The following is a 25,244-nucleotide window of genomic DNA, read 5'->3' on the forward strand; positions in this document are numbered from 1 at the left end:
TCATCCACGTCCAAATTGCTTACTTGGCCCAAGATCATTACTGGTCACAACATTCACTCCAGGGAATGGTGTTGAACCAGTTGGACGGACTTGATGATTTTTCATCAATAGTTCATTATTTTGCTCAGCAAAAAGCAAGACTGATATAAGCTCAGAATATTTCTGAAACTCTTTTTCACTATACTGCTGCTGCAGGAGCATATTATTGGCGTAAAATGTGGAGTAACTTTTCTCCAACATAACCAAATATTTAATTTTCAATAGATTTTGATTTTTTTCTGGCTCAGAGGTTTTGTTCCCTTCTTTAATTGTTTTACCAAGACCCATAGCGCTAAGATGGATTTTCGCATCCAAAATCCATGTCAAGTAATTTTTTCCGGTGACATCCAGTGCGTTGACCACAAGTTTTGTACAATTCAACATTTCTTATATTATTACAATAAACATAATATAAAATCAGAAAAAATTCATGGCCATGAATTTATATTCATGTCCATGAATTTCTGCTGTATCTCAAGTTGGTTCCCTTTCATGTGCATGCTTCGTTAACACTTTTATAATAAGCACATTCGTTCAATATTTAAAATATGCAAAGAAAACACATATGCATTCATATTTAAAAACTCATGACAATATAACATGATGATGGTACATTGAATTCAATCTACTGTATATGTAGCGTCTAGCACGTTGCACCCATTTTTACTTTTATAATTTATCTCACCCCACTCCAAAAAAATATAGTTTCCTAATATATTAAAGCAAGGAAGATGGAAACTATTAAAGCAAATAAGGATGAAACATATTGATCCAATATCTCAAATCAAATATCGTACAAAATGGTTAATTATGATAAAGTCGAATCTGATCAGTTTCAAAGAATACCAATTTACTCTATGAAGATGATTTTATCTGAAAAAGTATAAAACACGAAAAATGTAAAAAAATTACGGGATCTGACACGTTGAAAATGAACAAGTAACAAATTCAGAAAATAAAAATTTGTGGATTGTAAAATCAGAATCAACTCTTGATTATGATAGTATTTTGATATTTAAGACATCGAAATCACAATATATGGTAATAGAATGTAAAAAGAAAAGGTAGATATCGAAAAAATATTTCCATAATGGTATGGCTCATAATATTTGAACAAATATTTAATTTACTATGAATTTTTAGAAGTTACTGCATATCACCCTGAATAATACAATCAAATTACACAAAATGCAGATTTTGACATACTTATAAACAGATTTTGGAAAAACATAAAGAAGAAAGATTGTAGATAATAAAAAAACTTTTACAACGAGTATAAGCTCAATAAATTCTGATAGATAATGAATCAGATACAAAATATACAAGAATCAAACACATAATAAACATATAAAGATCATCTTATTGCAAGCGAAATGAAGTAAACTAAAAATAGTGTATTTAACTCATAGACAAACTGAAATAATAAAATTTTCGTAGAATCCTTCTTCTTATTGGATTTCCCACACATATTTACACTTTGATGATCTCCTTTCAACACTTTAGTAAAACCGATCTTCTTATTTTATAAGCAAATCGTGTTGATAACGTGTTAGAAATATATTATGATAACTATATAATAGATATGTGAGAAAGAGAGAGATCAAGAAGAGAATATTGAATTCATTCAAGTGTATACTCAAAACTAACCTTGGCACATATTTATAGGTGAATAGATGGATGTTACAAGATATATAAAAGGCCAAAGGGCATGAGTTATATGAACAAGAAAACCAAGAGTTATAAACTAGAAAGACAAGAGTTCTATTCTAGAAAGTTCTAAGGACATCCATATTATAACAGGATAAATGCTTTATACAATAATTTATGTTTTGCCACTGAAGTTCAATAGTCGTTTATTCATAAGCCGATTTATCAGGTTTCTACGTTCATTCACTTTGTGCTCCCGAATTATAATCTGGAGAGAAAATGGGAGAAGGAAAGAAAAATTTTAAATTATTTTTTTATAATGTGCTCACAAGTTTTATGATGTAATAGAAAAAATTAAGGGGAAAAATGTTTCATGAAAGTTTTTTCAAAAAACGGATAATTGAGAAAAAAGCTTTCCCATACAAATTTTAAAAATTTATCTTTATATCATATTTTTTAAAATTTCTCTCATTTATAACAAAAAACTTGAGAACACGGTAAAGAATTTTTCTTATTTCCATTCTCTTCCTTGACTTCTGTTTTTCTCTTTAATAAAAGGCTTGCGACCACATTATAAGTTATTTATCGAGAAGAGAAAATAAACAAACTCATATAAATTCGGAACAACTCTAACTCAAAACATATTTTCATTAGTTCTCGGTTAGAGTCATTTATTAAATTGAGAAAATAAGCATAGTATTTTCGGTACTATTTTGTTCCACTAAAAAATGTTTCGCTAATTTATTAAGATAATAGATGTCGAATTTGATAATTTGAACACGCACTCATCCAATTAACCTTGTTAAATGAGATACGTAAAATATCTTGTAACAATATACAATTTTTCTAATGTGTGTCAGCACATATCAAAAATTTAGTTATCAAATTTTGATTATTTTTTAAATTATAAATATTAATGAATCTCATAAATATAATAATTGTATAAATAAATTTAAAAATACCCTATAATATATAGGGATTCAATATCAGTTGATCACTGAAATAAAAATCATATATTACTTTCACTAATTTAAAAAATTGGTCCTTAACATGTGTCCGGTGGTTTTTCTATTTAGTTAATATACCTAATTATTTTTTAAAACAAGTAATGCAAATTATGTTCTAACAAACTAGAATTAGCATTACTTTATTAAAAAATGGATGAAGATTTGGATATTAAAAATCTCATCAAAAGTTCATCTCTTTTTATGAAAAATGGAGAATGGAATTCTTCTTATTCTTAGCTTTTTGGGCTCCAGAATACAACATATTTCAAATACAACTTGTAAATATTGTCTCCTAGAAGATGAAACTGATAATCATATCTTCTGAAAGTGTAGTCGAGCAACCGAATTTTGGAAGTAATTAGCAAGATGGTGGAATTTAAATAATAATCGAGCAGTATTATTGGGTATTAATCTTTGGTCAGAAAAAAAAATCTTTTATGGTAAAAGACTGAAATCATTATGGGGCACACTACTTAATGCAAGTTTGCGGACTTTATGGTTAGGCATAAATGAGCTAGTCTTTGAAGCTTATGAGATGCCTACTTCAAAGCTACTGGAATTACTATAAATAAGATCTTTCAAGTGGCTTCTAGAAGCAGAACTCATTTATAGAGACTTAGAAACCCTTTGGAATGTCAACCCGCTAGGGGCAACTATGTTATTCAATAAAAGAGTAAATGCTCTAGGTCCCATGTGGTGGAATATAGAGTTTATAGGGTTTACAGATGGAGCATGGGAGCAGAGCATAAATGGTTCCATTTTAGGTGGCATAGGTGGTTTGTTGGTGGATAACAAAAGTCATTATTTGTTCTCGTTCTTAGGTAATTCATCAGCTGAATCCCCACTCCAAGATGAACTAGAAGCTATTATTTTCCTTCATAAGTCTTTTAGGCCTAGTTATTTAAGAAAATAGCCCACTTCATATACGCTCAGATTCTATGATTATTATTCAAAATATCTTGAAAGTAAGAGCGGGGTTGTCATTGGACTTCCACATTTTACAGGGAGATGATTGGGACAAACTAGTTACAGACTCACTCATCAAAATCGTCTATGTAAGTAGAGAGTCACTAGTTGGAGCTAATAAATTGGCAGAAAGGGAAAAAAACACGGACAAGGTGATATTTGCATGGCTATAGTTTGACTTAAATTGGGTTGTTTAAATTGGGTTGATTAAAGTTAGTGGATTATGGGTTGTTTGGTAAATCTAATGGATGAACAATTAACATGAAAAGCCCAGCCCATCAGAGAATGTTAAGTGATATCATAACTAATCCTATGGGGGAAGAATCTAGAGTTTAAGAGTTTATATTTCCTAAAATATACAACATTTTTAGAGGTTTTTTTTATTTCATTGGTTAAGTTATTTTTAATGTTGCATGCATTGTGTCTTGGGCGGATCAAAGAAGGGGTAATGATGATTTTGGAAGACAAGCGGACACTACTGAGATTATATACAACCCCCAAGATAACTCCATCTTACACTTTTCTCAGCTTATTCTCTTTCATTCAAACCCTCTCTTGAAACCCTCATCTCTTCTCAAAAATGGCGAAAAGTTGGACTTGCCCCCCAAAAAACTATGTCAAGGTGAATGCTCATGTATTCACTTTGAATCGCAGGCTGCCAAATGGAAATGACTTTGGAATTAGGGTTGTTATCAGGAATCACAGAGGTATTATTATCAAGATGTACTCTAAGTTAATCTGAAACAGGTCAAGGAGGGGTACTGAGTTTTGGTCTTTGATGGTTGGGCTAAGGGGAGCTTTTTTGGAAAGAGAAAATATGATCATCCTTGAGACTGATAACCATGAGTCCATCAAAGAGTGGGAGGAATGGAAATGGTACACCATACCTGAAAGTAAGGGCTTGATTCAACAGTTTGAGCATAGGAAAGAAGACCCAAATCTGGTGTTGAAGGTCAATGTTTGCTCTGCTAGTGAGAACCAACTAACCTGTTATTTGGCTCATAATGGGGCTGAAATTAGGACTAGGTTGGTCCTCTTCATGAGGATGTTTGGTCGTGTAAGGTATTTTTGGATGTTGGATATAGGGCTTGGCCCATGCCATGGTGTCTTTGGTGCACTCACAGAGGACGAATACGATGACCTAATGATGGAGGCTAAAAAGGAGGATGACAATGAAGTTGTTGAAATTTCTGATGATGATGACTCTGGAGACGATGGGAAAGAAGGGTTGGAGGAAGCTGGGAATGACGTCCCCAAAGGGTGTTGTATGGTGCAAACTTCCCTGAAATGGGGGAAATGAAAGTCTGAGCAGTTTGACTTAGGGTTTCTGGTGGAGCAACAATTACTTTTCATATTAAGTTTTAGTTATTTTGTTGGGTGCTTCTCTGTTCATGTTTAATGTTCCAACATTGTTGATGTCCTATGTTTATCTATATTTGTTTTAGATATTTTTAAGTATGTTGGGTTTAGGCCTTGTAGTTGGGGTCAATGTGATATCCCGAATTTTTGGAAATATTATTATTATTATTATTATTATTATTATTATTATTATTATTATTTGAATGATTTATGTGATTATTTCAATTTGAAAGGAATAGAATTATGGATATCTTATTCCCTTTTCATGAGTTTGTATCTTTAAATGATTAATGTGCTAATTGGTAATTGTGTCGATCTTTGTCGGTGCGGTGAAAGTATGTAATTACTTTTACTATGTTTAAAACTTGTTTGAAAGCCGACCGTTTTATCGATATCGCTAAATTGATTCATTTTAAAATTTTGGGATTGAGCGGATATTTTATCCGCCTCAAATATTTTATTTGGTATTTTATCCGGGGTCACCCTAATATCGGATGAATTGTGAAAATACTCAAAATTAGCATTTCACGACTATTTTGTTACTTGTTAACTGAATAGTTATGTGTTTATTATTATTTAAAATATTGTTGGCCATGAATTAGCATGCAGTAAATTTATGTGTGGTCTCGTAAGGATTAGAGTATTTTTTTGATATTTGTTACGTGTTTAAAATACGTTTATATAAAATTATACGCAATTTGGACGCGTGTCATAGTGCGTTTATTATGTGATACCTGTTTTGTCTCGTTCTGCATGCATTTGCATATTTTATATGTGTTTTCGGGGTTTACTGTTAATTTAGAAAATATTTTGGTTTATTAAAAGTGATTGGACCGGGACTCAATCGGGATATCAAAGCCCACAAAATTTACAATATTATTTGTTAGATATGAATACAACACAGAGGTGGGGGGTGAATGTGTTTTGGCTTAAATGTTTACTTTTTGATCGACTTTAGGTTTAGCAGTTGGTTGTTATCAATGATTTTGTAGAACAGATGTTAAACATAAATAACAATGCAAATATGTAAAACAAAGATCTTCAAAACTCACTTAATTTTATATTAAAAATCAAGCAGTATTTTGCTACAAAATTTCTAAGTTCTTGGTTTAGAACTTAGCTTCTTTCTTGAGAGAGAATACAATTTCTAATCTTAATTCTTACTACTGACTAAGGACCAGTGTTAACTTTATAACTCAGTTAATTGCTGGTTTACACAGTGTGTAATAAGACATGCTATTAGCTTTTCTAAACTGTCACTTGTCATTTCTATTTATAGAAAAATAGATCTTCCATTTCTGGCTTAGCATATCTTTAGCATCTCGTGTTCACTTTAATCTTCCTGTTAACAAGACTAACCCCAAGTTTAACTGATTACTGAAGATAACTGTTCATTAATCTTCTACTCAGATCATATGTCCATCTGATTTGCTCCATACTATGATCAGAGATGCTAATGACATTGTTAGCTCCAGTAATCTTTGACATCATCTATTATATATTACAATCTCCCCCAACTTGTTCATTAAGAAATTATGCACAAGTTCTGATTGATGATGTCAAAACTTTAACTACATGCAGAAACCAATCTTCCCATCTGGTATTCTTTTAACGAGTTGCATTTAGATTTATTCAACATCCATTAGCTGTTTTGGCATTTAGATATATCTTCTCGCCCTTTTTGACATTATCTCTAGGAAGAAGGGTCCAGCTAGATGCACATTGTTCAAGTTGATGTCATTGTCCATTTGGAACACTGTCTGCAGCTTCAAGCTTCAGTGAGATTTATGGTGTTGAGTTTATCAAATTGAATAGAAATTTTATTTAGATCTGCAGAAAAAGTCTGTCAGTGATAAAAGTCCTAAGTTCTCTGTTCTTTTGAATAAGTAGTCTCACTACTTCTCACTGCACTAGTCTCATGACTTTTGAGAGTCAGAGTTCCCTCACAAGGATTACTAAATCCATACACTCATCTACCTCTCCTTTTTCCAGGAAGGATCATGCCTCTCTTATTCTCTGTTTTTCTCTCAATCTTTTCTCTTATTCTCACATGAAAGGCTCAAATGATGTTTGACCTACAGAAATAAGAGGTGGCTGAGAAGAGTTAACCTGTGATCATATGATTAGAGGAAGGCCATATAGGGTTAATCATACTCATTTCACCAGAAAAATGAGTGCATAAGCATCTATGACTGGGGTCATAGTTTGACTAACAGATTGCTCTATGGTTATGACAGTGTGTTGTCCTCCACTTGTAGTGGGAACCTCCAATTGAATTGGAGGGGATTTGACTGGGTTACTGCCATGTGCACCAGCCTCAAACCGTTGTGTGTCTTGCAACACACTGGCACTTGAATGTGCTAAGATTGCCCTTCTTATGACATTGTCATAGGCAATTGTTCTTCTAGCTTTGACTGGTAAGACAGCTTCTGCTAGAGTTATGAGGGGAGTTGTTCCTTCTTGAGGAACCTCCAATTGAATTGGAGAGGATTTAGATAGCTCCCCCTCAGGAGTACTACCCACAAACCTTTCAGTCTATGAAGATTGTTTTGCACATGAAGGTGCATTAGTGATATTCATGAAAAGCTGATAAATTTCCATGTTTGTGATACCAGATCCTTTTTCTCAAACAATCAGAGCAACTGAAGTACATTTTGGGGATTTTGTCCTTTTGTAAAACAGGTTCCTTTTGAGAGTTACCTGAGTGGGATTGTGTTTGAGTTTGTGTTTGTGTTGATGTGCCTGGGTAAACCGCAGTTTGGTTTTGAAATGTTTTAGCTGCAGTTTAACACACATAACTGTTGATTGAAACTTGAATCTCCTGTTATTGTCTAAGTGGATTGTGTTGAACCTGTAATGCATTGAACATATTTATCTGTTTTGATTAGGCATAACCATTGAGACATACAGTTGCAAGCATTATGACAGGAAAACTAATAATCAATTAATTTGTAAACACAAGGTAATCATGACATAAACAATCAAGCAACAAAAACAAATTGATAAAGAAGAAGATAATTTTATTAATATGAAACACATAGTACATTAAGATTCAGATACATCAAGTAAATCCTAATCCTAACTACTCTAATTTAGACTTCTTCTTCTCGGCCTCCAACCTCCTTGCCCTGCGCTGGTAAGCTCTGGACAAGGAGTGTGCAAGAGAGATGATTCTCTCCTGCAACTCTAAAGCAGCAAGGCATTGCTGCTCAGCCATCCTTGCACGTCTGTCCATCTCCAGAGAGACTTCCCCTTTCAAAGAAAAGAATGCTGATTTGATCATTCCACGAGAGTTCGTCAAAGACCTCAAGTGGAATATCAAAGGGGCTGCAAACAACCCCCTTGAGACGAACACGAAGTCCGATAGGATCAAAATAAACTAGGTCATCATCCAAATGATGGACCGGTTGGTAAACTCCATTTAAAATTCTGTAAAAGACTGGGGCATCCATTTGAGAAAGAGAGAGATGAACAAGAGGTGAGTTTGAAAGTGGATGTTTGTTGAGAATAAGAGTAGCGATAAATGATAAAGAGTAAAGCGTTTTAATTTATAGAGGGAGTAAAGATAGAAACCAAGAGACTCTTGAGTTGCCTGGATAATAAGAGTACTAATCACATAAGCATACTTGACAATTAGAAATGACTAGTTACTATTCCCCATGCAAGTACTCAAGAATATTAATTTACTTTAAAGAGTGACTATTCCCCATGCAAATAAGCACGTACTCCCTACACAAAAAGTAACTCATCCTATCAGCATTTAGTCAAATAAATTAACCACTATCAGCATACTCAAAATAACACAAATAATGTACTAGTCTACTAACATTGGACTAACCTATTTTCACGTAAACAAGAAATCATATAAGCATGTAAATGTGTCAATAAGTCAGAGAAATTAGAGACAAAGTATGTCAAAAGTATTTTTATGAACAGAATTTATGAATTAAATTTGTTCAGTTTTTCACTTTTTTTTGATCTGTTATTTATTAAGTTCATATACTGAAGATATGAAGTAATAAATATTCAGTTTACTTAGAATTTTGAAAAATTCCAAGTTCAAATTAATCGAGAAGTCTGGGTATTCATAGAAAAGTAAAATACTTATCGAGAAGTCAAATAAACGGTTGATAGTAAACTTATCGAGAAGTAATTTTGAATTTGAAAAAGGTACATTCGATAAGTCATTTTATTAATTCTTTTCGAGAACTAAGAAGTGATTTATCGAGAACTCTGATAAATGCCCAGTTTGTCCGAAAATGGACTAAAAATTATTCTAATTTATTTGAATTGAATCAAATTAAAATCAGAATAAATTTTCCAAAAGTATTTGTCTAAAATAATTCATTGAATTAAACTATTTTAGTTCTGAGTTATTGATAAGTCTCAAAATATCCTTGTCGAGAACTCTGTGAATTAACACTATTAGAGAACTCTACATGTTCTTATCGATAAGTCATAATAGAGCTTATCGAGAAGTCGTTCGAGAAGTCTGTAAATAGACTTATCGAGGACTCACTCCAGAACTCTAAAATGACTTGTCGATAAGTCATTTTGACTTATCTAGAACTCAGTTCTCTATACCTTTGTGTACTGTTATTCTGCCTTGTGTTAATTTTACACATTTAAGATATAAATTAACAACTAAGCAGTTTACTTAGAATTTGAAATATTCTAAGTTAATTTTTTTGAGTTTTTTAAAAAAAAAACTAAATATACAGAGATTCTGAAATATTTATAATTCATATTTCAGTTAATTTCCAATTAAATCAAACTAGGTTGATTTATTGGAAACTAATCTGCTGCAACACATTAGCTGAGTTCTTGCCTTAGGATGAAGAATTGAGCATTCCAATTTCACTCACAAGTCTAGTGAAGGTTGCTTCATCTAAAGGTTTAGTAAAAATGTCAGCCAATTGTTTCTCTGTTGGAACAGAAATGAGCTCAATGGTACCATCTGTATCATGTTCCCTGATAAAATGGTACTTAACATCAATGTGCTTTGTTCTAGAATGATTAACTGGATTAACTACTATAGATATGGCACTAGTATTGTCACACATAATAGGAATTTTGTGTAACACTAGACCATAGTCCATTAGTAATCCAAAGCACCTGAGCACAACAACTTCCAGCAGCTATATATTCAGCATCAGCTGTGGAAGTTGACACAAATTTTTGTTTCTTACTATACCAGGATACAAGTCTTTGACCAAGAAATTGACAGCTTCCACTAGTACTTTTCCTATCAACCCTGCATCCAGCAAAATCTACATCTGTGAATCCAACAGCTTCAAAACCAGTTCCCTTAGGATACCATAATCCCAAGTTTGGAGTTCCCTTTAAGTATCTGAAAATCCTTTTTACAGCCATCAAATGTGATTTCTTTGGATTGGCTTGAAATCTAGCACATAGACAATTAGCAAACATGATGTCTGGTCCACTAGCAGTCAAATAAAGCAATGATCCAATCATCCCTCTGTAGCTTGAAATATCTACACTTTTGCCTTTCTTGTCTTTATCCAACTTGGTTGCAGTAGACATTGGTGTAGATGCAGGTGAGCTATCCACCATACCAAATTTCTTCAATAAGTCATTCACATATTTGGTTTGGCTGATGAAAATACCATCACTTCTTTGACTAACTTGAAGTCCAAGAAAGTAACTCAATTCTCCCATCATGCTCATTTCATACTCACTCTGTATTAGCCTAGAGAATCTTTGACAAAGCTTTTCATTTGTAGATCCAAAGATGATATCATCCACATAGATTTGAACTAGGATCATATCTTCACCATGCTTCTTGTAGAAGAGAGTCTTATCAATAGTACCTCTGGTAAAACCATGTTTGAGTAGAAATTCTAACAGTGTGTCATACCAGGCTCTAGGTGCCTGTTTCAATCCATATAGAGCCTTTAGTAATTTGTAAACAAAGTTAGGAAATTCTAGATCTTCAAAGCCAGGTGGCTGTTGCACATAAACTTCTTCTTCTAGTTCATCATTAAGAAAAGCACTCTTGACATCCATTTGATACACCTTGAAATTTGAGTGTGCAGCAAATGCCAGAAAAATTCTTATTGCTTCTAGTCTTGCAACAGGAGCAAAAGTCTCATCATAGTCAATTCCCTCTTCTTGTGAGTAGCCTTTAGCAATCAGCCTTGCTTTGTTTCTAGTAACAATTCCATTTTCATCCATTTTATTCCTGTACACCCACTTGGTTCCAATTATGCTTCTGTTCTTTGGTGCAGGGACTAATTTCCAAACTTTGTTTCTCTCAAACTGATTCAGCTCCTCCTGCATAGCACATATCCAATCAGGATCCAATAGGGCTTCTTCAGTTTTCTAGGGCTCTACTTGAGATAGAAAACATGCATGTAGGCATTCATTAGCAGTTGCACTTCTAGTTCTCACACCAGCTGAGGGATCACCAATAATAGCTTCTACTGTATGACTCCTATCCCACTTTCTAGTGTGTGTCTGTTGACTAGTGCCTTCATCATTTTCTTCAGTATTACCTTGACTGTCATTTTCATTCTCTCCTTCTCCCCCTGAGTTTGTGCCACCAAATTCAGGTGTCTGAAGAGAGCTTTCATTCCCATGATTTTGTTCAGAGGTCTCTTCATTTATCATTTGTTGTGCCACAACTTCATCTTCCTCATCAGAATCACTATCAATGGTTAGATTCTCAAATGTAAGGGCTTCAGGATCATTTACATCAAGGCATTCCAAGCCTGGACACTTGTCATCATCAAAAGTCACATTTGTGCTTTCCATAATTTTCTTTTGATCAATCACATAAACTTTGTAGGCTGTTCTTTCCAATGAATATCCCAGAAAAATTGCTTCAAAAACTTTAGAGTCAAATTTTCTCACATATTCAGAGTTGTCTTTTAGAATATAACACTTGCTTCCAAACACATGTAGATGCTTCACTGTAGGCTTCCTATTAGACATGATTGAGTAAGGTGATTTTCCATGAGCTTTGTTGATGAGATATATGTTTTGAGTGTAGCATGCAGTATTAACAGCCTCTTCCCAAAAACTAGTTGGCAACTGAGCATCTTTTAGCAAGGTTCTAGCAGCTTCAACCAATGTTCTATTTTTTCTCTCAACTACTCCATTCTGTTGAGGTGTTCTAGCTGCTGAAAATTCTTGAACAATGCCTTTGCTTTTGCAGAATTCACGTAATGTTGAGTTTCTGAATTCTGTTCCATTATCACTCCTCAATCTTTTCACACTAACTTTTCCTTCAGCTTGCTTCTCAATTTTCTTGATGTGCTCAATTATAATGTTTGGAGTTTCATCTTTAGAGTACATGAACTCAACCCAAGTGTATCTTGAAAAATCATCAACCATGACAAGGGCATATTTGTTCCTTGAAATGGACAAGACATTTACTGGCCCAAACAAGTCCATGTGAATAAGTTGCAGATGTGCATTTATAGAATTCACAGATTTTGACTTGTGACTTGATCTTTTCATTTTTCCTTTATGAAAAGCTTCACAAACTTCCAGTTGAGCAAATTCTAGACTATGCATGTCTCTCACAAGCTCCTTCTTGACTAAGGTGTTGATTGCTTTGAAATTCAAGTGAGATAGCTTCTTATGCCACAATTTGCTTTGCTCTTCTGATGCCTTGGTGTAGAAACAACACAGTCCATCCTTATTTGTTGAGTCTAAGTCTGCAACAAATAAGCTTCCCTTTCTTACTCCTTTAAGAGCAATTTCACCAGTCTTTTTGCTAATAAAAGCACAATCTTTTTTATTGAAAATAACTTGAAAACCTCTGTCTACAAATTGACTAACACTTAGAAGATTTACTTCTAATCCAGCAACTAGTGCTACATCTTCAATGACAACATTTCCAGAAATAATCTTGCCATATCCCATTGTGAATCCTTTACTGTTGTCTCCAAAGGTCACCAAAGGGCCAGCCATCTCCTCAAATTATGATAGCAGGGCCTTATCACCTGTCATATGCCTGGAACATCCACTATCAATGATCCATATGACCTTCTTCCCTTTGCCCTGCACACAATGATGATTAAGTGTGTTTAGCTACCCAAGCTGTGTTGGGCACTTTCTTCTTGTTAACTGATTTTACAGAAGTAGGATGAGAATTTTCAGATAAAATGGAATTCATAGACTGTTGAGTATTTTCCCTTTCAGATATGAAACCAATTTTTGATTCTATGAGATCAATTCTCAATTTGTGGCAACTCTTCATCACTTTCATGTTGCAGGGAATGCAGTCAAACTTGTCACAGAATGAATAAGGATCATTAGCCTTAGCTTCATTGTACTTACAGACTCCTTCAGGTGGATTGCTAACAATCTTTTTACAAAGGTGAGTTAGGTGATTCATTGATCCACAATTCTCACACCTCTTTCTAGGAGCATCTGCACCATAAGCAAAATTATTGCTTTTGTTTATCCCAATCTTTCCTTTTCTATTCTTCTTTTTCTTTTTGACTTCTTCAACTTTAATCTCCTTCACAGGCTCCTTAGTTTCTTGATTGGCTTTTACTGTTTCAACAGAGATGGAAGACTGAGTTGTCTCATCATTTTTCTTTTCCTTGTCCTCATCAGCTATCTCCTGTTTGATGATCAACTCTTCTTCACTTAAGTTCACCTCACATGCCTTGAACAAAGGTGATTCAACTTTTTTTAAAATAATTGGAACATTCTCAGTTTCAGTTGATTTTCCTTTGTCACTGACAGACTTTTTTTTGTTGTTCAGACCCTCATAATCAAGACCAATGGCAATGTTTACACATGGCTTGTTCTTTTTATGATATTGGCCAATCAACTCAGAAGCATTTTTGAAAGATTTCAGCTTCACTTCATTCTTCTCCAGCCTTTCTCTCAATACTGCTTTAATTTCACTTGCACACTTTAATTTGTTCTTTAAGTATGCATTTTCTTGCTTAGCAGCATCAAGCTCAACCAGCAACAAATCAGTCTCTTGTTTTTCACTCTCAAGTTTTTCATTGATCTTTTTCAATCTGCTAACTTCCTCATTTGCAACAACCATGCTTGTATGAATGTGGAACATTTATGTGCTCATCTTTTCAACAGTTTCCTTATATTGACTCACATTTAAATCAATTGTGGTAAGAGTTGGTACCTGTGATTTAGATGATGAAGAATCTCCTTGCTCCAAGGCCATGAGTGCATAGTTTCCAACTTCTTCATCTTCATCATTATCTGAATCATCCCAGCTTTTGCCCTCAGCAATATAAGCTTTCACTTGTTGCTTCTTTAGAAGAGCATCATACTTTGCTTCCGATTCAAGATAGGCTCTGTCTTTCTTTGCCTTCTTGGGTTTCCTACATTCTGTAGCAAAATGGCTCAACTCATCACAGTTAAAGTACCTTATGTTTGATCTGTCAACAGATCCAGTTTTGTAGTCAGTTTTGCTATCAGGAGTGTACTTCCCTTTTCCTTTCCAGCTGTTGTCTTTGTTGAAGGACTGTCCTTTGCTCTTGAAAAATCTTGGTTTCTTCACTCTAATGTTAGAGAATTTTCTAGCCAAGTAAGCCATTGAATTGTCTAGCTCATCGAGCTCATCAAGAGTGTAGAACTCATCTTCTTCATCCACTTCCAGCATGACTTGCTCTTTAGTGTCATTGACTCTTTTCTCACTTGTAGAAATTTCTGGAGTTTGGGATCTTTGCTCATCATTAGAGGTCTGGCCATCATTCACAATCAGTGCACTTGAGCCATCCATTACATATCCTTGACCATCCCTTAATGATTTCTTTTAAATCATTTCAAGTTCATAAGTTTTCAGAACCCCATAGAGCACTTCCAGTGTGATTCTACTCAAATCCTTTCCTTCTCTGATTGCAGAGATCTTTTGTTCCAAATGATCAGGGAGAGTAAGCAAGAACTTCAAATTCACTTCTTCAACATCATAAAATTTATCATGAAGCTGCAAGTCATTTATCAGCTTATTAAACCTTTCAAACACATCAGTAATACCTTCCTTTGGTTTAGCCATAAAACTCTCATACTGAGAAATCAATATACTTCTTTGATTTGACCTAACCTCCTTAGTTCCTTCACAGAGTATCTCAATCTTTTCCCAGATCTGTTTAGCAGTGTCACAGTTGACAATGTTATTATACATTACATTGTCAAGTGACTTAATTAATATCAGTTGCAAAGCACTGTCTAGGGAAACTTTCTCTCTTTCAAAATCAGTATACTCAGAGGCATCTTTGGGAGCAAAATGAGCTGGAATAACCATGTCTCCATCTGTGGTTTCCTCAACTCTAACCATAGGAGTGAAGGGCCCATTCTTGAGGATCTGAATGTAAAGGTGATTGGCCATTCTTATAAATAGCAACATTTTCTTTTTCCATAAAGTGTAGTTGGCCTTATTAAAGGGAGGAATCTTGATACTACTGATTTTATGTGTATTCATTTTTCCAAGATCTAATCTGTTTACTTTCAGATTTTGCTCTGATACCACTTGTTAGATATGAATACAACACAGAGGGGGGGTGAATGTGTTTTGGCTTAAATGTTTACTTTTTGATCGACTTTGGGTTTAGCAGTTGGTTGTTATCAATGATTTTGTAGAACATATGTTAAACATAAATAACAATGTAAATATGTAAAACAAAGATCTTCAAAACTCACTTAATTTTATATTAAAAATCAAGCAGTGTTTTGCTACAAAATTTCTAAGTTCTTGGTTTAGAACTTAGCTTCTTTCTTGAGAGAGAATACAATTTCTAATCTTAATTCTTACTACTGACTAAGAACCAGTGTTAACTTTATAACTCAGTTAACTGCTGGTTTACACAGTGTGTAATAAGACATGCTATTAGTTTTTCTAAACTGTCACTTGTCATTTCTATTTATAGAAAAACAGATCTTCCATTTCTGGCTTAGCATATCTTTAGCATCCCGTGTTCACTTTAATCTTCCTTTGTCAGTTAATCTTTACCATTAATCTTGCACATCTCTCAAGCTGCTTTTTGTAGACTTGTCAATTCAGCTGTGTGAATTGTTTGTTGTGCAACCTTGGATATTGAACTGTTCTGCAATTCTGTACTTAGAGTAATTTCTTCACTTTGAGATCTCCAATTAAGCTGTAGAGAACTCGACATCTCGATAGGCATCTTGGCTTGTCGATATCTCTGAAACTTCATTGTTGACTTGACTTATCGACAACCCTGAGTTCTCTAGTGAATTTTGGTTTATCGATAACTCAGAGTTCTCTAATGGACTTTGGCTTATCGATAACTCAGAGTTCTCTAATGAATGTATAATTGTCGATATCTCTGAGTTCTCGAATGGGTATCTGACTTATCGATATCTCCAATAGCATTTCCTGAGTTCTCGATAGACAATTCCTGAGTTCTCGATAGGTCTTTCTGAGTTCTCGAATGACTTCTCTATAACACTAATTCTGTGACTTGTAGAGATCTTGACTTAGAATGTTTTTCACCAAACAGAATTATTCAACTCCAAGCTTCTTCATAATTCTTCTGAGGCATGACCTTCTTGATCTTCTTCTAGATAGAATTTTTAGGCTTGACACTGTTTAGGGAAAAATACTCCAGTCTGCTCCATTTACATTTTACAGACATTAAGTGTTACAAATATAAATTACAGATTAAGGTTACAATACAACTAATCTTAGGGTTATCAATATGACTTAGTCTTGTTATGATACAGGCATGTCTTGCACAACATTATTTTTGTAAAATCAAAGATCTTTCGAATATTCATTATTTTCACATTTTTGGAATATTCGTAATTTTTGGGGAATTTTGATATAAATATTGTATTTATATAAAAATAATATTTTAAAATTATTCCCCGTAAATTATTGTTTTCGGGCTAGTTGTTTTAATTACGAGGTCCAAACATCGATTTTGATTTAGCGGATATTATTCCCTATTAGTATAAATAGCCTAATTCTGATTTTCTATTTTTATAAAAATTGTAATTTTTTCAAATAATATAAAAAAGAATCAAATAATGTTTTATGTTGATGAATCCATTCTTGAACTTCATCTTGTGATTCCCGGAGAATTACTTGTTGTGCAAAAAATGCATGTACTATAACAAGACTAAGTCAATCTGACAACCCTAAGATTCAGTTGTATTGGTAATTAAATTTGTATTCTGTATTATATTACTTGAGTCTGTAAAATGGTTAAAAGATTAGACTGGAGTATTTTCTTGTATACAGTTCAAGCCTAAGGAATAAACTCTGTAAGAAGATCAAGATAGATCATGCCTCAGAGAAACGATACAGAAGCTTGAAGTTGAATAAATCTGTTTTATGGAAAATATTCTAAGTCAAGATATCGACAAGTCACATATCAAGTCATATAGAGAAGTCATTCGAGAACTCCAGAATGACTTATCGAGAAGTCCAAATTGGCCTATAGAGAAGTCCCAGAGATATCGACAAGTCAAAGGAAGATACGAAGATTGAAGATATCGACAAGTCATCTTGCATATAGAGAACTCAGAGATATCGACAAGTCAAACTTAAGATATGAAGATTGGAGATATCGACAAGTCGATTTTCTCACTAGAGATCTCAGAGATATTGACAAGTCAAAATACTTATAGAGATCTCAGAGATATTGACAAGTCAATTCTACATGCAGAGTTTTGGAGAACTCGACAAGCCAAATTCACTTATAGAGAACTCAGAGACCTCGACAAGTCAAAAACACTTATAGAGAACTAAGATATCTCGATAAGCCATTATACTTATCGAGATGTCAGTTCTCTATACACCAAACTGGAGATCTCGACATGCTTTTCAAAGTACAGGATAGTAAATGTTTTACATATAGAGAACTAAGATATTTCGATAAGCCATTATACCTATTCTACTTTCAGGATAGTAAATGTTTTACATATCAAAATGATTGATTCTGATTATGCAAGTATTCCTCCATTATTCTAGTTTCAGAATAGTTAAATATTTTATTTATTAAAATGGTTACCTCTGATCGATATTGTGGTAATTAAAATATACTGTTATTTTGATACAACATATCATTGTGATACCGGTTGAGAAATTCTTCTAGTAATTATTCTGCTAAAATCCATTACTGTTTTTAAATAGTGATTCCTTGGTTGTTTGTTGGACAGTGAGATACAATGTTTGATTATTAAAGTTGATTTTGTGGCTATTCCTGGTAAATATGAATAGTAGTTTATTGTTGTATAAGAATTCCATTTATACAAAAAAATTATATTCTATACCGGATGGTTGCGTAGGAGGTCGTGGCGCCGGTCCATGTGAATATACTACGATATAACGTAATATATAAGATTATTATTATAGGCCAATGTGTTGCCTTTTTGGGTACCCCTATTTTTTTGGATATACTTCGGCATTCCGGTGTTGCTTCGCGACTGATCACCGGAGGCAGCACAACGTCTTGAGGATTTCAATCTAATTTATTGATAATCTGATCCGAAAGGATTTTTTTTTTCATCAACAAATTTATAGTATGAGTGGAGGATTTATCGTAAATTGTTGTTACGTGGTTTACATCAAAAACTGATATTGATATTTAATTTTTTGTTAATATCAAAATTGGATGTTGTGAGCAACAAAAATTAGTATTGATATCTAATTTGACGTTGACTTCAAAATTAGTATTGATATCAGGGTGGAAGTTTTGAATGAAGTTGATATAAGGTTATGATTCAGTCAAATAATCACTATTTGATATGGTTGTTTACGATATCCCCGTAAACCTTGTTTTACAAATTCTGATTTTTAATGAGATTCAACTATTGGTGAAGCATTTTTGCTCAAATATATCAAAATGGTGTTAAATACAGTTGAGTAAACAAATATTGATTTCCTTAACAAAATTTTCCGATTTAACAATTATTGTTATAAATGTTTTGCTCCATTACAAGTGTTGTTTCATATCAAAATATTATAAATATCTTATACTGATCCTGCTGAGCATTTTTTTCGCTCATACTTGCCTGTTTTAAATCTAACCTTCAAGTGAGGAATAACTGACGCTGTCTAATCGCGTAATTCGAGAAGACAGAGAAATATGCAATTGTGAAAATGACTGGTCCAAGATTTGCAGAACTAGTGTAAGTTCTATTATGTAAAGTTGTTTATATGTATATTATATTTGTGTCATCGTATAATTGTTTCTAGTATACTTTTTTTCGAAGTTATACTAGTGAGTTAATTATTGAGTTTGAAATTTGTTGAAAAGAGTTTTAAAATAGAAGAAAAGAAAATTTTATTTATATAATTTGAAAATTCTTGTTTCTAGAACTGTAATCTAAAAAGATCTTGCAGTAATTTGGGGTCGGAAAACATAAATTTTATTTGCTAAGCAGTTGTTGGCATTTATTTATTGATTAAACAAGTGATTTTACATCGAAGTTTCATTGTAACGACCAAATCCTGTGACTCCGGATTTGGGGGCGTGCAGTCAATGTTATGATTGATTGTGTGGATTGGTCCCTTCAAAAGTTGTAAGAGCTTATTAATATATTTTCTATTTACCAAAAAAAATATCATGTTCTAACAGAAGCTAATTATGTTTTAGTGTTTCACTTGACCTTTTTATATTTTCAAATGTCCAACAAAAATCAGAACTCATAACCAAACTTTGGAAACAAAACAAGCCCAAGCCTAACTAGAAGTAGAACCCCTAACAAACATGTTTGATATCATAGAAATGTCCCGACTAACAACAGTCATTCAATTTTAGGGGCCCAATTCACACATCGTCCAATTATTAATTATACGATCATTCTCTGTTCTTTGTTCTTATGCGCACGTGGGAAACTTTTTGTACGCTATTCACAACAGAATTAACGAGCACCGACTGTAAGAGCATTAGAGCAAGGCAGCAAGCTGTGTCAAGCTGTGTCTACTGGCAATATTAGTTTATCAGGTTGAATTTTCTATATTCTTTTACATTTTTTTAAATTGTAGGAACCCAGCTGACGCTCGGGTGCGCACCGGATGAATCCACGCAAACTTATTTGAAGATATTTGGCGAGAATAGTAGAGAAAATAGAATAACTTTGCTATATACTATTTTTTAAATGTCTGCCCCACATCGAGTACTTTTTCATCATCTGTTGTCTTTTTAAGTCACTTAAAACTAATACTAATTGGCTGGGCTCAGTAACGTGGGCTTGTAACTCAAGTGGGAGTCCTAAGATGGTTGGTAGATTGAGCCGTATTTTTCTGGGACTGTCTTTGTCCATCTTATTGATGGAGTGTGCCCTTAGAAGACAAAGAGTTGTAATTCTCTTTCTGAGATGGATAGCAGGGGGAGTGCATGGGGGATCTGGCCCAATTCGACCACCATCTTTTAAGTTTTGGGCTACCTTCAAATTTAATGCAGCTTGTCCCTACCAGTTTTAAGTTTGGATTACCTTCAAAATTACTGCAACTTGCCTCTACCCGTGACTGGTTCCTTAATATGTTTTGTCAATTTTTCGGAATCAAGCATATATAATCTGTTATCACATGGTTAAGGGTTTTAATGCGACTGGTTTCTTAACATGCTTTGTCAATTTTTTAGAATCAAGCATATATAATATGTTGTCACATGGGTAAGTTAAGTGTCCGGACTAGTCGATTTTTCGGAATCAGCATAATCTGTTGTCACATGGGTGAGTTAGGAGTGCGGGACTAGTCGATTTTTCGGAATCATGCATATATAATCTGCCGTCACCTGTGCGAGTTAGGATTTAGGACTAGTCGATTTTTCGGAATCAAGCTTAGATAATCTGCTGTCACCTATATTGGATTGGTTGAACTTTAACCATGGGGGATCTGGCCCAATTCGACCACCATCTTTTAAGTTTTGGGCTACCTTCAAATTTAATGCAGCTTGCCCCTACCAGTTTTAAGTTTGGATTACCTTCAAAATTACTGCAACTTGCCTCTACCCGTGACTGGTTCCTTAATATGTTTTGTCAATTTTTCGGAATCAAGCATATATAATCTGTTATCACATGGTTAAGGGTTTTAATGCGACTGGTTTCTTAACATGCTTTGTCAATTTTTTAGAATCAAGCATATATAATATGTTGTCACATGGGTAAGTTAAGTGTCCGGACTAGTCGATTTTTCGGAATCAGCATAATCTGTTGTCACATGGGTGAGTTAGGAGTGCGGGACTAGTCGATTTTTCGGAATCATGCATATATAATCTGCCGTCACCTGTGCGAGTTAGGATTTAGGACTAGTCGATTTTTCGGAATCAAGCTTAGATAATCTGCTGTCACCTATATTGGATTGGTTGAACTTTAACCAACGAACTTTAATATATCATTTTCGAAAATAACTATGCATAGCAAATGTAAGAACTAAAAGGAAAATTTAGCTTTGGCAAGTATCTCACTTGTGCCCCCTGAATTGATTTTACTACCTACTTTGAAAAGCATAGTGAAACTTTAGCAACTCTAGATACAATAAAACTCGGTGTTATGAATCTTTCTTATCATCCGAGGCAGGACATAACTCACGGATGATTTAGATATTAATCTATTGTTAAAAGTCCTTGTTAATTTGATATGCTTATTGCACCAAACAGGAGATGGCTCTAATCATAATTGAAGGTAATTAGAATTTATGAGAAGGAGCAGCATCTTGAGATAGGTAGCCTGGTAATCTTCATTCATTATTGGATCTTTATGTCGGGCTTTGCTGAGCAAGCCTAAACTCCACATTAGTATTATATTGTCCGTTTTGGGCCGATCCCGCACGGATTTGTTTTTGGACACATCCCAAAAGACCTCATTTATCTGACCGCTTAAATTTTAGCAAACCGCCCCTCCCACGAACGATGTGGGACAACTCCTGACACTTTCTTCATGAATCGATATCTTGATGAATGTTGCTTATGCCCGAAATGTACTAGTGCAATACATCAAACTTTTTTCTGATTTTTAATTGGCACGACATAATACTGTAACTTTCATAACAAATTCAGTTATCTGATCTGGAAAACCAATTTGAATCACTGATTGTTTTCTTTGTTGCAGCTTGTTGTGTCCCTGGACTCTATGCATGCACCTTATTCGTCGCTGATGAAAAATTTGTAAGTGGAAATTTGGATATCTGAAGAAAATTTTTTGAGCTTTTTTTACTTGTTCTTTCATTTTCGAGGAACCTCTTTAGAGGACTAGGAGATAGTATTTCCTTAGTTTGTGCTTTTCCCTAGATCACGAGTTCACTAAATAGTTTTGATAGCACATCCGAATAGGTTATTTTTCTGGCTTCAGTCTCATCCTCCGAGTTTTTTAAGTGCTGAGGGGTTTTTGTGCAAATATAATCATACAGTCGGTGAGTACTCAAGTTTGCATAACTTACGGATTTTTCTTTCCTAAGTCGTCTGATAGACTTGAAAGTAAGTAACAATTTACACTGAGCAAGAAGGCAGTTCCACGTTCGGGTTCTGTTTGAGGTAAAAGGGGTTACACATAACAAAATACAAATTAGCTTAGATTTTTCGCTGGTAGCTGAAATCACTTTAATATAATTGTAACTTTAAAGTAAGAACTACACTGACTCTATGGATTGAGCTACAACCAAATGTCTTATATCCAGCTAAATGCAATCGGACTAGCCACAATATGCTTTCCATCTGACCATTCAATCCGTCCAAAATTATTTGTATTTGAAGGCATTGAACTGCCCATGAAAGTCACTGTATATGATTTCTTCTGGTTAACCTCTGTAAAGCTCAAACTTGTTGGCTCAACTAATATCTTCACTGATTTGCTTGGAGGGCCTATTGATACTTTGTATGTAGCCGGAGAATCCACATTAGTAAGTGTTCGAGTGTATTTAACTACAGTGGTCCCATCATCATTAGCAACATTGTTACCTGTTTGTGCTGTGTCGAAAATAACAGAAAAGGAAGGATAATTAAGATTAGTGATACTGTATTTTTTACTCAGATCACAGGTAAAGTTCCTTCTTGCAAGTAGCTGAATTTGTGATTCTGTGTAATCCAGGGCACAGAGAAAGCTCAAATAATCATCGGTGGTCAGATCGTATACCAACCCTGGGTTTAAAGCTGATACAGGGTCGACATGCCCAGCGCCATGATCAAATGGTGTAGAGGACTTTCCTGTGGCAAGATCTTGAAGTTTCTTTCCATCTCTGTATTCAGTGTAGGCTGTGGTCATGAGTGCTGAGCGTACGGCGGCTGGACTCCATTCAGGGTGAGCGGCCATGAGCAAAGCAGCAAGGCCGCTCACGTGTGGGCACGACATCGATGTGCCTGAGATGATATTGAAGTCAACATGCCTTTTGTCTTCAGCCAATCCTGTTGGTCCAACTAGCCCTGCCCATCCGGCTAAAATATTAACTCCTGGCGCAATTATATCAGGCTTCAATATTTCTGATGTGATTGAGTTTGGCCCTCTAGAACTAAATGCAGCCACCACCGGTGAAGGCTGTATACCAACCTTTGTTCCCTCAAAGAGAATTGTGACTGTAGGTTTAGGATCATCTAACAAGTAGCTTTTTATTGCATCTCCTGCTTTTTGAGTAACAGCTGTTGCTGGTAGCAGATGGGCATCAGCCACCAACTCGTCTCCGTTTGCATCAGTATTTGCCAACACCATTCCCAGTCCTCCAGCTTCTTTTACCACAGAACCCTTTTGCACTCTGGCATTCACTCCACGGTCACACAATACAATTTTTCCCTTTACTCTTTTTGGTATCAAAGTGTCTTTCATGCAAAGATTACCGTTCGCTGCATCACTAGCATTCCCAGCATAAACAAAAGGTAGATTACCTGGCAGTTGGTGACCGCTGTAGAGTGACACTCCTGAGTAGTTTAGTCCGTTACCAAGACTAGCATAGGCCGGGAAGTCCCGGTCTAATGTACCAGCCCCCACAGTCGTAATCCAAGGTGCCACATTAGACAGACTATAAGAACTCGGTCCAGCATTACCAGCTGAGCATGAAACTAGTATGCCTCTCTCCATGGCTGCAAAAGCTCCGATTGCAACACTATCGCGATAGTAGTTTGACATTCCACCGCCTAGGGATAAAGACATGATATTTACATTGTCCTCGACTGCACTGTCCATTGCTTTTAAAATGTCTGAACTAAAGCAGCCTCCCAGCCAGCAAACTTTGTAGACTGCAACTCTGGCTCGTGCAGCCATCCCTCGTGCTGTTCCATATGCGTAGCCAAACAGATTAGCATCTGGAACGATTGACCCGGCTGCTGTACTGGCAGTATGAGTTCCATGGCCATCATCATCTCGCGGAGAACTTGACTCTTTTAATTCGTCAATTGGACCTAAAGCTGCCACATAGCCTTTGGAGAACGACCTAGCGCCAACAAGTTTCCTGTTACAATTAGCTGAGCTGAAGTTGGTACCGAATTCACACTCGCCCTTCCATGATCTCGGAACAGGTCCGAGTCCAGTATCGTCAAAACTCTTGCTCTCTGGCCAGACACCGGTATCAAACACGCCTATGACAACATCACTCACCGAATCAGATTCAGGGTAAAAAGCCTGGTCCTGATCAAGTCCAAGAAACTTAGGCGTCCTAGTTGTATGAAGTTCGTATTTCATCTCTGGCAAGACAGAGAGAATCCCTGGTTTAGTCTCTAGCAACTGAGCTTCAGCATCCGTCAATCTGGTGGCAAATCCATGGACCACGTTGTCGTAAATATAGAGCATTTCAGATGAGCCTGATATTGACTTGAGGGAGGAGTCATACCAGTGAATATGGTCATCGAAACTTTTTGGCATTTGAGATTTGGCCATGTGAACGATATATGTTTTTCTCTCTTCATTATTTGATTTGTCAGATGATGCGGCTAACGCACAGCAAAGACACATAAGCAGAAGTGCATATATATCTGATCTAAACATCGTTATCGATATTGGAAGGAAACTGATGAAGGGAGAATTTAGAAAGAGAAGCCGAGGTAGGACAACACTAATTCACAGAGTGATGCTTGCTCAATTCATCATATACAGCTGGATAACCAGGCAAATATTGAAGAAATAGCAATGTTTAGTATGTCGTGGGGACGGAACTGATGGTATAGTTATCTGAATGATCACGCATACAGAAGAGATGGGAAGATTGTGTAGGGAAGTAGAAGAAGATGCTTTGTATAAATATCCACTAGTTTACTAATACTATTGCTAGCATTACACTATTTCTCACGTGTGTCGCTCGGGCTTTTATAGTATAGCTAGCTGTTA

General features: G+C 35.1%; 2 protein-coding genes across 2 annotated transcripts; both read right to left on the reverse strand.

Annotated features, from left to right (window-relative positions):
- LOC141659697 (uncharacterized) lies at positions 1-423 on the reverse strand. Its single transcript, XM_074466625.1, has one exon. The coding sequence runs from the start codon at positions 421-423 to the stop codon at positions 1-3; it is 423 nt and encodes a 140-aa protein (XP_074322726.1).
- A 21,977-nt stretch (positions 424-22,400) lies between these two features.
- Positions 22,401-25,244, reverse strand: LOC141662107 (subtilisin-like protease SBT1.7). The gene has a single exon (XM_074469155.1). The coding sequence runs from the start codon at positions 24,903-24,905 to the stop codon at positions 22,602-22,604; it is 2,304 nt and encodes a 767-aa protein (XP_074325256.1). The 5' UTR covers positions 24,906-25,244; the 3' UTR covers positions 22,401-22,601.

The sequence above is a fragment of the Apium graveolens genome, chromosome 5 (assembly GCF_009905375.1).
Source record: "Apium graveolens cultivar Ventura chromosome 5, ASM990537v1, whole genome shotgun sequence".
Lineage (NCBI taxonomy): Eukaryota > Viridiplantae > Streptophyta > Magnoliopsida > Apiales > Apiaceae > Apium > Apium graveolens.

What these genes read in the sequence shown, in the direction of transcription:
- LOC141659697 (XM_074466625.1), bottom strand. Translation starts at nt 423, where the DNA reads ATGTTGAATTGTACAAAACTTGTGGTCAACGCACTGGATGTCACCGGA.
- LOC141662107 (XM_074469155.1), bottom strand. Translation starts at nt 24,905, where the DNA reads ATGTTTAGATCAGATATATATGCACTTCTGCTTATGTGTCTTTGCTGT.